The sequence below is a fragment of the Rosa rugosa genome, chromosome 6 (assembly GCF_958449725.1).
Source record: "Rosa rugosa chromosome 6, drRosRugo1.1, whole genome shotgun sequence".
Taxonomy (NCBI): domain Eukaryota; kingdom Viridiplantae; phylum Streptophyta; class Magnoliopsida; order Rosales; family Rosaceae; genus Rosa; species Rosa rugosa.
In genome coordinates, this window is record NC_084825.1 from 19,797,725 (window position 1) to 19,815,011 (window position 17,287).

The 17,287-nt window shown below is 38.3% G+C and overlaps 2 protein-coding genes across 3 annotated transcripts; one reads left to right on the forward strand and one right to left on the reverse strand.

Annotated features, from left to right (window-relative positions):
• On the reverse strand, positions 1–13,382 carry LOC133715911 (phosphatidylinositol-3-phosphatase myotubularin-1-like). Of its 2 annotated transcripts, XM_062142606.1 has the most exons (19): positions 13,135–13,382; positions 12,905–12,985; positions 12,642–12,716; positions 12,086–12,157; positions 10,769–10,838; positions 8,995–9,044; positions 7,842–8,128; positions 7,659–7,732; positions 7,513–7,576; positions 7,138–7,203; positions 6,718–6,817; positions 6,494–6,607; positions 5,575–5,744; positions 5,368–5,452; positions 5,011–5,235; positions 3,653–3,712; positions 3,491–3,555; positions 1,332–1,611; positions 1–1,036 (listed from the first exon to the last, which is right to left on the reverse strand). In XM_062142606.1, the coding sequence occupies exons 1-19, from the start codon at positions 13,246–13,248 to the stop codon at positions 515–517; spliced, it is 2,574 nt and encodes an 857-aa protein (XP_061998590.1). In that variant the 5' UTR covers positions 13,249–13,382; the 3' UTR covers positions 1–514. The 2 variants fall into 2 exon arrangements, with proteins under 2 accessions (XP_061998590.1, XP_061998592.1); XM_062142608.1 differs by lacking the exons at positions 10,769–10,838; positions 12,086–12,157; positions 12,642–12,716; positions 12,905–12,985; positions 13,135–13,382 and adding exons at positions 9,548–9,628; positions 9,721–9,840.
• Positions 13,383–13,473: 91 nt separating this feature from the next.
• On the forward strand, positions 13,474–16,776 carry LOC133715912 (conserved oligomeric Golgi complex subunit 4). The gene is made up of 2 exons (XM_062142609.1): positions 13,474–15,139; positions 15,926–16,776. The coding sequence occupies exons 1-2, from the start codon at positions 13,562–13,564 to the stop codon at positions 16,553–16,555; spliced, it is 2,208 nt and encodes a 735-aa protein (XP_061998593.1). The 5' UTR covers positions 13,474–13,561; the 3' UTR covers positions 16,556–16,776.
• Positions 16,777–17,287: the final 511 nt, after the last annotated feature.

The following is a 17,287-nucleotide window of genomic DNA, read 5'->3' on the forward strand; positions in this document are numbered from 1 at the left end:
GGTCAGATTCAATCAGAAACATCTCATAAATGTAATTATCAGTTGGTGTAGACAAGGAACAAAATACAGGAAGATACTTACTATAAGCAAAACTTTGTTGCAACACAATCTGGTGTGGATTGATGGCAACAAAAAAACTAAGGAAAAAAACAGGTTACAAGTTACAACACAAAAATTGCCTAAAATCTGTACTAGGTGCTAATCTCATTTAAGAGATGAACTGACCACACCAGATATTGCGTGCAGGCTTGAGGATTTCCTTCCACTACACCAGACCCGACTATACTAAAGTGGTCCTCAATTAACTCATCACTGTACAAAAAATGTCGAGACCCATCCCAAATTATTGGGTCTCTGCATTTTATTTGCCTCGAATGTTCATCTGATCATATGCTATGAACAAAATTCTTGGAATGAATGGTTCCAAGAGACTTTCAACTCTACATGAAATCTTGGGTGTGTGTAAAGGAGTTGGTCCTATAACCTTCAGAAAATCTCAGAAACTATGGCAGTTTTATTTAGGCTGGAAGTAACTATCGTAGATTGAAAGTTGATCAAATGCCTCAAAGTTGGCCTTCAGTCCAACAAATTGGCTACCCAATTGAGCACAGCCAGCATCTGGCCACCTGCAGCCTCCATCTCGCATGCGTAATGGGCATAAAGTTTCACAAACTTGACCAATTGGATTGCTGCCATCAACATCATCTGCCACGACCGTAATGGAAACAGACAGGTCTGATTTCTCATCATTCTGCAGAGTGCCATCTGATTGTCTTTTTGAAGAAGAACAAACTAATTTTTGTGGACCTTCAATTACACTACTTTCAATGTCAACAGTGCAATCTCCGCTACTTGAAAAATGTACCTTGCACCCCAGTGACTGTATAGCTCGCTTCATGGCCTCACTCTCCTTGTTTGCCCTCTTGACCAACTTCATAGCCGAGCTGCTGACTCGCTTTTCATGTCTTACATCTGCACTTAAGGTTTCCATGAGAGTAGTGATTTCTTTAGCTTTCCTTTCTGCCACTTCCTTTGCCTGTGAGAAGTTGAAACATAATAGTTTGGTCGCATAAGCAAAATGTAACACGCCATTTAATTTTTGGTCAACATACAGCTCATAGATGTGCCAAACATAAGTCACATCCACAAACATAACACAGCAATAAAAAAGTGGAAAGGAATTCCCATGTAGTGGACAAGATATAGACTTGCCATTACAATGGAAGAAGGGAGGTACGTTTTAAATGCTTAGAAAGTTGACATCCATCTTCCTAAATTGAGCTTTAAAAGGAGGTAAACTGAAAGAACAATACAGTAACTAAGATTACTACCTTCTGCAGTTCCACGAATTTAACATCCATCTTCCTAAATTGAGCTTCTAGCTCTCCAGCTTGAGCCTCTGAGGGACAAGCCCATCGCAAATGGAATTGTGGCCATAGAGTTGGTGCTAAAGCAGCTGCTGGAGGTAATAGCGGACCATTGTGTTTCAGTGGATCATAGAAATAATTGTAGTGCACATGAGAATTTCCATCTAAAGAGCGCAAATCAGCCAAATATGCCCACATGCATCCACAAGCTTCGGGTACCCCACACTGTTGCCTCTCCTTTTCACTAAATTGACAGACAACCAGGAGAAATTACTTTTAGTATAAATATCAGTTATCATAAAAAGTATCAAATCTCTATTCCAATTTCAGTAATTTTTTTAATTATAACACAATAAATTGAATAATCAAATCCTTAATGAAGATAAAGATGGGTTGTAAAATGACAATAAGGGGGACAGAGGATTTTTTTTATTGGGGTAAATAATCTGGTTTTTAACTCCAATAGCAAGAATGAACTGTGATTGAAATATACAAGTACATCAACCATGTAATGACTTGCGTATGTCTACAAGTACATAATGGCACAGTGCTACATCACATTGTTCCTCACAATTTGGATTTCCTACTCCAAATTTCACTTTGCTACTTCATTCCATCAATACAGCAATGCAGTAGTAACGTGGAACAGATCATAAAACTAAATTGGAGAAAAGAAAATAAAATCACAACCAGCTGCCTCCATTCAATTTAATGATTCACATTTTATATGTTCTTCTAACTCCTAAACATTGTATCTCAACTTTCGCATTTTAAATGGGACATTTGCTTTCCAGATTTTCCCATAAGGGTAAAAGAGAGGAACTTCTGGCTTATCGCAACAGAATCTAAAAATGACTTGACTTTGTGAGAAAATTTTCCAGCAGTCTCTTGCTCATATATATTTTGGCACATTTTTTAACAACTCTACCCCTGCATAACAAGATTTCTCCTGAAACCTTGTTATTAGAAAGCAGCCATAGTCTAGGATCTTTGTGTAGGCTGGTTGTCTAGCTTTATCTATTGTGGACTCCTTGTCCGCCTTGTGGTACTCTTTTTTTTTCTTTTTTTTTGTGTTTTCAATAAAAGCTGTTTCTTTTGCAAAAAAAAAAAAAATTCTCCTGAAACCAATGTCCCAACAATACTGGAAAGTAACCAATGTATAAACCTGGAAATATTTGAATCTCTGTGCCTTGACAATGCAAATACTTTTGGGAACAGGCTTCTCAAAAGTATTTGCAAACACCAATGTCCCAACGATACTGGAAAGTAACCAAAGTATAAACCTGGAAATGTTTGAATCTCTGTGCCTTGACAATGCAAATACTTTTGGGAACAGGTTTCTCAATGTTCTCTCCCCTACCGAAAGATTCTTCAAGAATCCTATTCTACCTCCATTACCAACAGCAAATTTGTTACATGATGAAAATGGACCCGCTACCTTAACAACTATCTTTTCCATCGATTTCAGTTTGCTCCTACAGCATCATCTTCCAAAGGGAACATTCATAGCCAGTTACCCAGAAAGGCATAATTTCTAAATAAATTTCCCATTTGCTCTTTGATTAACTTCTGGAAACAGCTTCCACTTTTACTATATGATCCTTGTTTCCTTCTTCTACTCTAGCTCATTGGAAATTTATCAACCAAGTCTCCAACTTTCTAGCAACTCCACAGGAATCTTGAAGAGTAACAAATAATATGAGGAATACTTCCTGCCACCACTAGATAAAAAAGCTTATTTTCCCACTTGGCAGTATTTTCACTTTTTCCCCATCTCTCTTCCAAAATTCAATAGCTGTAGGATTTCCCCCGAAAAGATAGGCATGAATACTTTACATGAAATTTAACTATAAACTAAGACAAAATTTAGCATTTTCAAATATTTTTGAGAGCTTAAGGTTGCCATTTGTATCCTATCATAAACAGTGATACTGCTCATCAATATTTGCCTACATGACATTGTGGTCTCAGAGTAGAGCTATTACAGAATGCAGACTCAGATAAGCAAAATCTGATCCACCACCTTAGGATAACTAAGTCTGGTTCCATAACATGCAGTCTAATCCGAATGAGAACTACAACTGACTGATAGTATAAATCTAAATGCTCATAAAGGAACGTACCTATTACAAAAGAAGTTTCCAAAGCGGCAGGATAGAATACAATCCAATAGATCCACCAGGAAAACCTAAATGACCAAATTGAAGAAAAGTCAAAGTCGATGAGATTTTGATCCTTGACCAAAAGGAAAATTGGAAAGTGCACTTATGAAAGAAGGATCATACCGAAGAGAACTCAAAAGCAAAAGGATACATCCGCAATAGCTGTGAAACACAATCTACCCACTGCAATGAAATAAAACATAGATTAGTTGTTGCAAACAAACTGAAGACAACAGTTTTGATCACATGTGTCAGAAATCTAGTTCACTACTACTAACACTTCACATCATTTCAAGTAGAAAGCATGCAGAAAATCTAGCATTTGACAATGACAATGGAAAGGAAAGCTTGACACCAAACTAGAGGATCTCCCTGGGGTGACTGTTCTAGAGTCTTAGCTGCTGGAACTACAAAACCCCAGCACATCATTTGGCGACTAAAATTTGGAAAAGAAAAAAACGAAAAGAAATGTTGGTGCCTACTGTTCTTTTTTCCCCTAACCATAGCATGAAGAACAACTAGCATTCAATACATTAGCCTAGATTGTCATCTGCACCAGTGGTTCGGGATGGCCAACTTGGAAAGTAAAAATATCGCTGGCTCTTCATGTAATGCAGCACTTTGTGATGGAGCATATTCCCTATGGATATCTGACATCAAGAGCAAATATGTGCCTCGGAAACCTTGGAAAGACGCTTCAAAGGCATCAACTCTTTCTGTGTTAACTAAGTGTACTAGTGGGAGACGGCACAAATCAGAATTTTGGAGGATTGATGGGTAGGGGAGTCTCCTCGAAGTGAGTTATCTCAGCATCATTACGCATGTAGTTCTGATGTTGTATTTCCACTTGTAAATATGCTCAGTTTTTTTTAATAATAATTTTTGGAGTTAGAAGGTTAAGAACATAGACGCTTACGTAGACGGCTTATTAACTTTGCTTGTTCAATATTCGAGAAAATTTCTGAGTTCTCATCAAAAAGAGAATAATTAAGATTTTTATCTTGCTCTTTGTATTATCTACAAGGCAGAAACTCACTACAGAACCCTCTTTCTGTGAAACTAATGCCCCGCTTTATAGTACTCTTCCCACCCACCTTATTAAATTTTAGTCACAAACTGGGTCTTTGAAATTACTTATAAGGGCATGCTAAGATTTATCAAACAAACAATATGACAATAGCATGCTACCATCACCACCAGTCTAAACATTAAAGAAACAGAGAGTAACATTCGAATTATTGAATTTAAACGGTAGGTGCATTGAGTTGAATGGTTTTTATATTTTTCTGGAAGGACAGAACAGCAGGTGGGTATGACAATAGCACCATGCTTTTAGGTCTCTAGCATCTAATTATAGTCATGACACCTGAGGTAAAATGCAATAGCTACTAATTGCACCAGGACCTTTATGTTTGCAACATTGAAATACAAGTAAAAAATTAGCAAGATAAGCTTTACTGCAGTGACTTAAAGATACACACCTGCAGAAATATGGGAGAATAGTTGTTTGAAGTCTGTGCGTGAGATGTAGGAGCTTGAGATGTGAAGGATGCTCCTGACTGGCGATTGGGTGATGATTGGATACTCCCAGTAGAAGACTGCCTTGGTAACTCAGAAGGTATGCTTGTACTTCCGGTTACAGTTGGCATGCCAACTCGATCTGCAAATGGGTGACCAAATGCTAGCCAATCTTTCTCAATGAGTGCCTATATTGAACCAAATAATTAAAATACTTTTTGAGATCAAAATCATAGATAAGAACTTGCAACCCCAAATATGACTTCAGACCCAAAGATAAGAAATGCAACTTCAACATTCCAATTTTGTCTAGCAGATACCTGGAACCCATTTAAAGTCCGATAGTATGGATCAAGCAACAAAACGGCAAGCGAAACCAGCTGAGTAGTTCTATCCCATCCATCACTAATCAAAATAATGGCAAAATTATGAGTTAAAAGATCAAAAATGGAAGAAGTGAAGCAGCCAGTTTGATAAAGTACCACAATGATAGACCCAAAAAAAGTACAACAATAATGGACCTTTACCTGCAATGTACAAGCACCGATGCCGATTCCAGAGCAACGCGTGCAGCAATCCAAGCCGAACCAGCTAACACACTTTGAACATGTTTAAACCAACCACTGTCTCCAAGAGTTGACACCGATGCAGACATACTGCTAAGGTTGCCTCCACCCCAACTCCACCCACCATCCCTCTGTCAATAGCAACAAGTATAAACACATTCTTACCCACTTCAGACAGAACAGTTTTGACTAACTTAAGAACAAAGGCCATAACATATATTCCCCCATCACCCCCCTCCCCCCCCCCCCCCACATAAGCCTTACTGTTATACCAGAAAGCTTATTGTTATACCTGCCCATAAGCCTTATTGTTATACCGGAAAGCTGCAGCGATTTGACTAATGTTATCTTTGAGCCATTTTTTCTTGTTAGTGTTGAGTTCTCTTAGGTCTGGTTGAGGACTTCTTGTCCTCTATTGTACTTCGGTTCCCTTTCTAATAAAAAGTGGGGGCTTCTAAGAAAACCATTAATCATTTGATTTGTTGCTCATACATAATATTATAGCGAAGATCCAATTAGTAACATTCATGCTTTGAAAATGCAGATATATGATCTCCCCAATAACCTTGTCCCATAATGCATACTTAACATGATATTCTCAAAACAAATGCTTTTATAACATAGGTTATGCCAACGATCAAGAAATTTTTTCAATTATGTTTGTTATACTAATACCCTAACATGTGTAATTTATAAAACTGATAGTTATATATAAAATGCCTGCAATCATAATTAGTTTTTGGATTGTCTACTATATGCCCCAAACTCTAAACCTGATCAATCAGTGTGGTTCTAATGAACAGATTCAACATATCTATAACATACATCAAATACAGTTGAACAGATATCAAGAAGCCAAAATTTTATTCTGAGGACTAACCAAGAAAGATGACATTCCATCCGATGAAGCTGTACCATAAGTATCTAAGTAATCTCTGAGCCGAGCAAAACTATCTCTCATCGCATGGATGTTGTCTATCCCAAAGAAAACAATCTGATACACATAAAAGAAGGTATGTCTTATACTTTCCAATATTGGACACATTGTTGAAAAGATATTAAGCACCACAGGATTCATAAACGAAACATAAAATTTAAAGAGACCTCAGACTGAAGGTAATTTGAAGATGACTCAGAACCACCTCCCATTGCACCATTAGCTAAAGCATTTTTTCGTGGTCTTGCATCTGCTATATATAGCTTCCTGGAAATAAAAAGAAAACCAATTGTTTTAACCTACAAGTTTAGAAGACAAGCATAGAAGAACTATGGAATGAGAACCTAATTTCTTTATTACAAAAATGTTTAACACCACCTCAAGTCATTGAATCCCAAGCATAGAAGATACTGGAAGGGCAAATACGTGCATATTAGGAATTGACTTTTTAAACACCCATTATGGAATACGCTTTTTTAATGTTGTCTTTCAATGTTTGATGGGTTTCTAATTGCAACGCTAGCAATAGTAAGTCATTAGGAAGCAAATACAAAAACAAATTATAGTGAAGAAAACTAGTCATTTACCTTCTTTTACCACCACTACCAGTAAGTTCAGAGCAAAGGGCAGCAACGAGCTTTTCATCTGTGTTGCTGCACAAAAATCAATGGATGTATGCGGATGAGCACAATCTCATCAATACCCATACAAATAAACATTAATATATAGGAAATCTAAATTTCAAGCTTAATAAATACACCACACATGAGTGATAGGTGTGTACGAAGTCATGGGTTCGAGTCACCATGGGGGTAGGAGTGAAATCCTTTGATCCTCTTTTTTTTTTTTTAAAAAAAGAGCATATTTATATCTGCTTGTTTGGGCAACCAAGTCTGTATTCTCTATGGCATGATAAGACTGGGGGATTTCAAAAAGAAAAGATAGTTGATAGTTCAAATTACCTCCTCATGTTCATCATGATACCAACTAAGGGTTGGGATGAACGTGCCAGAACTGCTCCTGTTCCTGTATGTGATCATCAACATCAAGACACAACTGTGAAGAAAACCATATAGAAAACAACACTACGTTTATTAGTATTACATACTTGGATGACACCATGTAACTACAGGCAACCGACATCTTGCACGGAAGCTGGAAGCTTGGAGCACTTCTTCATCACTAGCATCAGTGTATATTCAAAGTTATTAGTTACATATTTACAAAGCCAGTCAAAGCTTAGGCGAGATCTATGAAAGAATGAATCTTAAAGTGGACTTTAAAGTCTTACGTAATGGATTTCGGAACAATCAAGGCAAATGGATAACTCTGGCACAATGAATAGCTAGAATTTACACTACTTATTCTCCACAAATCATTTGACAAAGTGAATGACCCATCTTCAATCATATTCATAGACGCACGGGAGCCTTTTCCAAGAAGCCGAAAATACTCATTCAGTAACCGCACCTTTGGATTAGTGTTACTATATTTGGAAGGTCCAGAAACAAAAGAAAAAAGATCCCATAGGCTCGCTGGCTTTGTACACTTTAATAATGCATCAAACACTGCATGTCTCTGTAAAAAAGTTGAAAAGGAAAAACGACACCCATATTAGTATGCATTTTCATGTGAAAGAAGCAACTAACAATATCCAAGACTTTTGTGTGAAACAAAAGTTCTTTGATACGAAACACCACAAAATTTTGTGAGCTAGTTTAAATGACGGAGCAGAGACAAGGAAGCAAGAACAAAAATTGTTATTTTCTTGAACCTTCACCTCCTCCCTTCTAAGCCAATTGATTATGAAAGAATATCTAACAAAACCAGCATCTGCCTCACTAGGAGTCAATAGTAACTTCAATAAAAAAAATATAAAAGTAGAAACTTCTTATTATCAAGCTCTTATTGCCATTAAAAAACTTGAAATCAAGAATTTTGAATTTTTCAGACCAGAGAATGACAGGAAGACTAGTTTTAGGCATTTGATAAGAATAGAAAAACGAATTATTCAAAAATTTCAATTTCAGATTGGGGAGCTAATTAGTAAGTTGACTGGTGATTTTATGTCATTGTGGGTTTGAAATTTTTGTGACTTTTCAATCCAGCGAATAACGAGGATATGTTGCAACTCTTTGGATGCAACTTGAATGAAAATATTGAAACCAAATTGCCTCCCTATTATTATTCCTCCTTCACATATTCCTTCCCCCCCCCTCCCTCCTCCTCCCTCCCCCACACCACACAATAAAACTTTATTTCTCTCGTTTCTCTTTCCATATATGTGCTCTGCATCATAAAGCCTCTAATAATACTGTTTTATAAGAAATATGTGCCAGACAAATAAAAGAGTATAAGACATGGGAATCAGCACATAAAACCTAAACAAATATATGTTGGACATAATGCAAAAGTACCAAGAAGTGCTAATAGCAAAAATTTACCTGCCTTGTTTTAGGGCGAAACCCAAAGACTATTATCCTCATGTCTTTACCTGCATTGTATACACGAAACCATTAACCTCTCAAATGACTTGCCATTTCACTGTTAATATATCTGGCTAAACTAATTATATAATGGATTGCATGGGCAACTAAAAATTTCAAAACCTTTTAGTGACTCTGTAATTAAGAGAGAAGATTTGCTTCAACAAATATTGACAACTAACAGTTATGTCTTATCAAACTAACAAACCTCAAATTTCCCAAATTTCACTAACAAAAAGCCACAATGAACTAGCACAATACCGAGGGGGTTAGTAGGAATTTCTAATCCATGGTTTACTTGTCTGGGGTTCAAATCCCCTCACAGTACCTACTTAGTTATTTGCTCTAAAGATTGTAGGATTTGGCAGGAGACCCAGATTCGAGCCCAGGCCCACAAACTAAGTATGGGAGATATCTGGGTATCAAGAATAAACAAATAATGAGCCAGCACAATCCCTTAATTACTTGCACAGTTACACCAACAAAAAAAAAAAGTGCACAGTGACAGCACCTCGCAAATAAACGAATACACAACCAGCATCACCAGTTTACCATCAATGCTGTCCATGGAATATCTCACCACCATAACTCCCTACAACAATTGATTCTGCCAGTTTACTACTACCAAGTACCAACAAATCCAACAATTTAACAGTAACATTTATCACATGACAACACGCTCACCAGTGCTCCAACTTCTTCTCTTCACATAATCCATATGGATATTCTCCATCTTAATATCTCTCTCACATGCATGCAGAGTTGCAGACAAATGAAAGAAGGAATAAGTTCTCTATTTTTTTTTTTTTTAACTACATCCAACTTCAAAGAGAGCTATCAGCTGGCATTTATGTGATATACACTGAGTAATTCTAACGTATTAGCCACTGTTTGGCATCTATGTTCATACTTCATAGTCTACTCTTAGCTCAAGAAGCTCCACCATACATGTAAATGAATTAACATCTACAACTTTTTGTCCAACCATTACGCAAAATCTTGATACACACTCAATCTCTAACTTATTATCAAGTTTGTTCCAAATACAAACATTTTAGACTAACACCCTGAGAGAGAGAGAGAGAGATGGCAATGCACATGTAAACTGGCACTGTTCGTAAAATTAAAGAAGAATATGGAGAAAATTAGCCCTGTCTACAACAATCAATTTTCATAATACTCGGCCAAATTACAAAGTTACAGCAAGACCCATGCTTAAGCAATGCTGAAGAAACACATATTCACTCTGAATATCACAAAATGTATATATCGCTAATGGCAGGTGATGCTAAAGGGGCCAAATTATTTGTACCATGTTTAAACCACCTGATGTGGCAATTAATGTTGCATTCAAACATTGCTCTAGAAATCATGTGGTCTCTTTAGCATTGTCCAATGTGTTAACTTTCACATCAATTGCCACACTATGGTCTAAATGTGGTCCAAGTAAATGTTGTATACTGGTATGGTTTAGTATTGGCTCTATATGAATGGTGTATATAATTCTAGGATTTCTATCCAGGCCTCTGTTTTTTTCTTTTTTCTTTTTTGTAAAGTATTTTTTGATACCCAGATATCCCCCACAGTCCCACACCCACTTTGCAGACCTGGAACTGATAATTCCTCCTAACCCCTCTTTGGTTATTCTTCAAATGATTTCCAACAATCAATTAAACAAGGAAAGGACTCAAGGAGATTTAAATCGACACAAAGAATTCATGTGAAATCGTACCAATGACCTGAAGCAATCTTCTTGATGGAGTCTTGTCAGAATGACGAGGGGTTGATTGATTCTTTACAACCTACAAACTCAAAGAAATACTATTAACTGTCTGCAACATATTAAAAAAAAAAAAAAAGAGAAAAAAAAAAGGAGGGTGAAATACAACATAGAAAGATAAAATAACAAAAAGGGTCTGATCAGAAATAGACATGCATAAATTTGTCATCGTTCCTTTTTCTGTGTTCAGTCTAGCATTTAGTCAAGCAGAGCAAAAACCAAGCAAAACTTATTTGTCTTAAAGCTCTGTCATCTCTCAAAAAATGAAAAGGACTAAAGAGATATTGTGCAGGAGAAAAGAAAAAATAGATTTCTGAAATGGCGAAGGTATGGTTGGTATTCACCAAAGAAATGAAAGAAATTGGACAGGACAAGGGCAATCTTGAAATTGTTGGAGTAGAATTAGGACAGCTTAATAAAACCCAACAAAAAATGCATATCGACAAGCTTTCCTATCTAATTATGTGGCGACATTTTCTAGTGAGTCTTATAGAAGTCATCTTTGCAATAAACCTAAGTTCTCATACTTTCGTCCAGCTGACCAGATTTGGAAGGCAAATGTCCCTCCCAAGATTCAAGTGCTTACTTGGTGGGTGGCTCATGGGAAATAAATTCTTGTAGCAATATTCAAAAGCAACAGCTTCATCAAAATTCTCAATGTTGCATCCTATGCAAGCCAGGGAAGAGAGTGTTGATCATGTATTCATTAATTGTCCTTTTACATCACAAATCTGGCTGAGATTTTCAAGGAAGCAATGTGCCTAAGGATGCGCTTTAGGTGTATCAGAAGAGGCAAGAAGGCTAAAACTCTTTGGGATGCAAAATGTTCACAAGTTTGGGTTATTTGGATGGAGAGAAACAGAAGGATTTTTGACGAGCAAGCCAGGATATGACAGAGCTTTGAAATCAAATTAGTTTCAGGTCTGCTCTATGGCTGCCAGTGCAGTGAGCTGACCTAGTGTTGTTACCTGGGAAGTAAATATTAAAAATGTTTCTAAGCCATAGGTTCTTTGAATGAGGACTTCGATTTTGCTCTCTTATTCTACCAAAAGTTCAGCTTCCTTCCCGAAGAAATAATAATAGAAATAAAAAAATTTCATCAACGATTAACATGTGAAAAATCTCTGGAAACTACCTCAATTTAATTTCATTGTTGTCTGTACCTTTCCAGGCAGAACTTATAGATGAAAATACATTTGAGGCTGGAGATGATATATCCTCCAGAACGTAGTTCAGTGTACATAGATATATAAAGACAGTATAACTTACAATTTTGTTGAACTTCTCAATTGTTGCCAAAGGTATCGTGCCAAGCGGAATCACATTCCTAGTTCCCTCACTCTGGAAATTAAAAGAAAGCATATAAAACAAGCTAAAGTGACAAAATGGCAATAATTACAAACACCAGAGTCATTATATTCAAGATTTAATAATTATATATGAATTACATAATCTGCATTCCACATAACCATAGACCTGTTAAGGGCGAACAGTTTTCTCAAGCAAAAAGACAGTTCTTTTTCTTTTAATTAGCAAATCATAGGGCAAGAATTGACATTGCCCACTTATAACATAGAGCAAGAGAAAAAATCTCCAATCCCTTCTGATAATTCTTCTTCTTCTCATCATAAGCATCTGAAGTCAGTAAATATCTGGCTTTATGCAAGTTATGGCTCTAGAGATAGAAAGAAACTCAGGGCATCAACTCTGGATGTTAGTGTTACACGGATTAGAGCACTATTCTAACACAAATTTTATCCCACACATGCACATGACGACCAGAATAATGCACATTGAAGATAGATGGTAAAATTGCCTCACTTACCAGAAAAAGAAGACGAAAATTGGTGACTATCAAGGTACCTGCCTCATCAGTATTAATAAGAACAACGCCATACCCCTGACAGCAAAGTTTCGAAAATTAGGAAAACCTTGAGAATCTGTAACTTGCAGAAGCGTAATGTGTATGGGAGAACTCAACCAAATTATATCATAATTCAACAATAATTATAGGTTTGAAACTCACAATTTCTACATAAAACTCAAGAATTCAATAAAAAAAAAAAAAGCGTGATGGAGTATCCATACCTCAACTTCAACTTGCTCACCTTCAAGCAAGCAATCCAACTTCAAATGCGAAACGGCGCGTGGAGTGGAGCGTGAGACCGGCTGCAAAAGGAATCACGAAATTGAAAAATTGAGAGCAGAAGGCAGAATGAGAGATCAAACAGAAATTGAAAACTGATATGAATAAAGAACACTAGCGAGCGAGAGAGAGAGAGAGAGAGAGAGAGAGAGAGAGAGAGAGAGAGAGAGACCTCAAAGGTCCATTCGAGGGCGTCCCAGAGACCAGTGGCCTCCATCTTGTCGGAGTCATTGGAGTCCCGGAGCGGCGTTGATCGGCCGGAGCTTGGCCTCGGCGTTGATTCCATGCGGCGAAACGAAACCTAACCAAGTCGCCACAAGTTTGACAAAAAGCGGTAGAGAGAATAGAGAATCGATAATTGAGAGAGAGAGAGAGAGAGAGAGAGAGAGGTCAGTTCTGGTTGTTTGTTTGTTTGTTTGTTGGAGCCTCAATTGGCTTTACCTGCCTTTCAAAGAAACTACCGCTTCCCACGCCATCTATTTTTTATTCCATTTTATTTTATGCTCTCTCTCTCTCTCTCTCTCTCTCTCTCTCTCTTTTTCTTAATTCGCTTTACCTCTCTACTCCTCCTAACCCGTCTTCTTCTTCACTCGCCTTCCATGGAGTCGTCGGATCCACCACCGTCGATCAACTTCGGCACCGCAGAGGCTCTCGACCACATCCGTAGCCTCACCGACGTGGGAGCCATGACGCGCCTCCTCCACGAGTGCATAGCCTACCAACGCGCCCTGGATCTCAACCTCGACCACCTCCTCTCCCAGCGCTCCGACCTCGACAAGCACCTCTCCAATCTCCAGAAATCCTCCCAGGTCCTCGACATCGTCAAGTCCGACGCCGACCACGTCCTCTCCAACGTCTCCTCCACCTGCGACCTCGCCGACCACGTCAGCGCCAAGGTCCGCGAGCTCGACCTCGCCCAGTCGCGCGTCAACTCCACGCTCCTCCGGCTCGACGCGATTGTGGAGCGGACCAACTGCATTGACGGCGTTAAGCAGGCGCTTGACGGCCAGGACTACGAGTCCGCGGCGAAGTTCGTGCAGAGGTTTATGCAGATTGAATCGGAGTATAGGGATTCGGGTTCGGAGCAGAGGGATCAGCTCATGGAGTCGAAGAAGCAGCTCGAATCGATTGTGAAGAAGAAGCTATCTGCAGCCGTGGACCAGAGGGACCATCCCAATGTGCTGAGGTTCATTAGGCTCTACACGCCGTTGGGGATAGAAGAGGAGGGTCTACAGGCGTATGTGAGTTACTTGAGGAAGGTGATTGGGATGAGATCGAGGCTCGAGTTCGAGCATTTGATGGAGTTGATGGAGCAGAAGAACAATCAGAACCAGCAGGTTAATTTTGTGGGGTGTTTGACCAATTTGTTTAAGGACATTGTGTTGGCAATTGAAGAGAATGGTGAGATTTTGAGGGGGCTTTGTGGGGAAGATGGGATTGTTTATGCCATTTGCGAGCTTCAGGAGGAGTGTGATTCGAGGGGGACTTTGATTTTGAAGAAGTATATGGAGTATAGGAGATTGCCCAAGTTGTCGTCCGAGATAAATGCGCAGAATATGAATTTGCTTGATGTTGGTGTTGCTGGTGTTGGGTCTGAGGGGCCTGACCCGAGAGAGGTTGAGCTTATATTGGAGGAGATACTGTCTTTGATGCAGTTGGGTGAGGATTATACTGAATTCATGGTGTCTAAGATCAAGGGCTTGAGTAATGTGGATCCGGATTTAGCGCCGAGAGCAACCAAGTCTTTTAGGAGTGGAAGTTTTAGCAAAGTGGTTCAGGACATTACTGGGTTTTATGTCATATTAGAGGGTTTCTTTATGGTTGAGAATGTGAGGAAGGCTATAAGGATTGATGAGCATGTGCCTGACAGTCTTACCACTTCTATGGTGGATGATGTTTTCTATGTTCTGCAGAGTTGCTTGCGAAGGGCGATATCCACTTTGAATATCAGCTCAGTGATTGCTGTGTTGAGTGGTGCCAGTAGTTTGTTGAGTAATGAGTACCATGAAGCTTTGCAACACAAGATGAGAGAGCCCAATCTTGGTGCGAAGCTGTTCTTGGGTGGTGTTGGTGTTCAAAAGACTGGCACAGAGATCGCCACGGTTTTGAATAATATGGATGTGAGTAGTGAGTATGTGCTCAAACTGAAACACGAAATTGAGGAGCAATGTTTGGAAGTAAGTGAAATGCTTCTATATTGCAGTTCTCTTTGCTTACTTTTGCATATCTGCTACATGAAATCTTGAATGACTACTACATGCAACTTTTTGGCTCACATTTTACCTTGCTTAGGATTAGGTTCAAAGCCCCAAATGCATGTTTAGATTCATACAATCCTTCCATTACTGTATCATTGTATTGTAGTGTAGGAAGATATGTACTTGATAGTGTCACATAGTTCTCCTCTGCTGTTTACTTGTAAAAATTTCATTTTGGATGCTGCAGTTTTAGGCTTTTTCTATGATCAGGCTTTATACTTGACACCAGGAGAAGGTTATCTAAAGTTGATTAGTGTATTAAGATACATGCATTTCTGCTGTTACTGAGTGTATGATCTGTTCGTATAGCTGTTTCATATATCTTGATCGTTCGAAAACAAAAGTCTATTGCTTTTTCTCTATTTTTACTGAAACTTTTGCATATAGTGATAGAGGTGAAAAGTCAAGATAGCTTTGTAACTCATTTAGACAGTTGTTAACAGTTCTCAGATCCCTTCTGTTACCTGTGAATAATTATAGGCAAGTATTAAGAGCCAAAATTATTTTACTACCCATACTTCAGTATAGCAAATATGTCAGCTGTTTGAGCTTCCCTTGATATCATACTTCTATATCTTTTTCTATGATTATAAATGATGTGATCACTTGTTTTGCTGGATTACAATTTAGGCTACAAGTTATTTGTTCCTTTTATCAAATAATTCCATTATCAGGTATTAAACTGAATGATGTTTTAATTATCAGGTATTTCCTGCACCAGCTGATAGAGAAAAAGTTAAGTCTTGTTTGTCCGAGTTAGGGGATATGAGCAACACATTCAAGCAAGCTTTGAATGCTGGCTTGGAGCAACTTGTGGCAACTGTGACACCACGTATCCGTCCAGTGCTTGATAATGTTGCGACCATCAGCTATGAGCTATCAGAGGCTGAATATGCGGATAATGAGGTTAATGACCCATGGGTTCAAGGGCTTCTTCATGCTGTTGAGACGAATGCAGCATGGCTGCAGTCACTAATGACTGCCAACAACTACGATTCGTTCATACATTTGATAATTGAATTCCTTGTGAAGAGGCTTGAAGTAATTATGATGCAGAAAAGATTTAGTCAACTTGGAGGCCTTCAGCTGGACAGAGATTGTAGGGCATTGGTGAGCCATTTTTCTAGCATGACTCAGAGAACTGTTAGAGACAAGTTTGCTCGGCTTACTCAAATGGCAACCATCCTCAACTTAGAAAAGGTCTCTGAGATTCTGGATTTCTGGGGTGAGAATTCAGGACCTATGACCTGGAGACTGACACCAGCCGAGGTCAGGCGAGTTTTGGGTCTGAGAGTTGATTTTAAATCCGAAGCAATAGCCGCCCTCAAGTTGTAATTCCAGCTGAACCGACACTTCTCCTTCATATTTTTTTTTTTTTCCTCTTCAAAAAGATTCATATCTTCATTCTTTTTGTTACCATTTCCTACAGTTTTGTTCACCATATTTCTCTGTTATAGTTCTATTTTTCAGTCAGATTTTTGTAATACTTCAGCTTGAACATGTACTAGTTATCTTTGAACCTCTTAAAAGTGTAGAATATTACTTCAGTTGCATTACATCATTCATCTTTCCAATAACATTCATAGTTTAGTTTCTTATTTTGTCAATTCGCATATCACTTCATCTTAATTTTTTTTCGTAAATTGTATCAATGCACTGCATATGTCACAAGCCCCATATAATGTACAAGGAGGATCAACAATTTTTTGAAGTCAAGTGGACCATTTCTCCATCTCACTTTTTTTTTTTTTTTTTGAATAAAGGGCTGGTACGGCTGCCCTCAAGCCTTCATTAATGAAACTGGCGAATACAATGGGGGGACATTGAGCCTAAACCCCTGATTACAAGAAGCATCTAGAGTATTTCCCGAAATAGTATCAGAAATCTCTACAAAACACATGTATTCTAACAAGCACCAACTAGCAAAGAGTACTCTGCTGGCTACTCCATTTGCTTTGACATGGCGATGGCGGTGACATAACGGAAAGATAACTCGATATGTAACCCGATTACAACGTAGCATAATTTCCATAACACACAGCTTTCCTACTATGTTGCCGCCGGAAG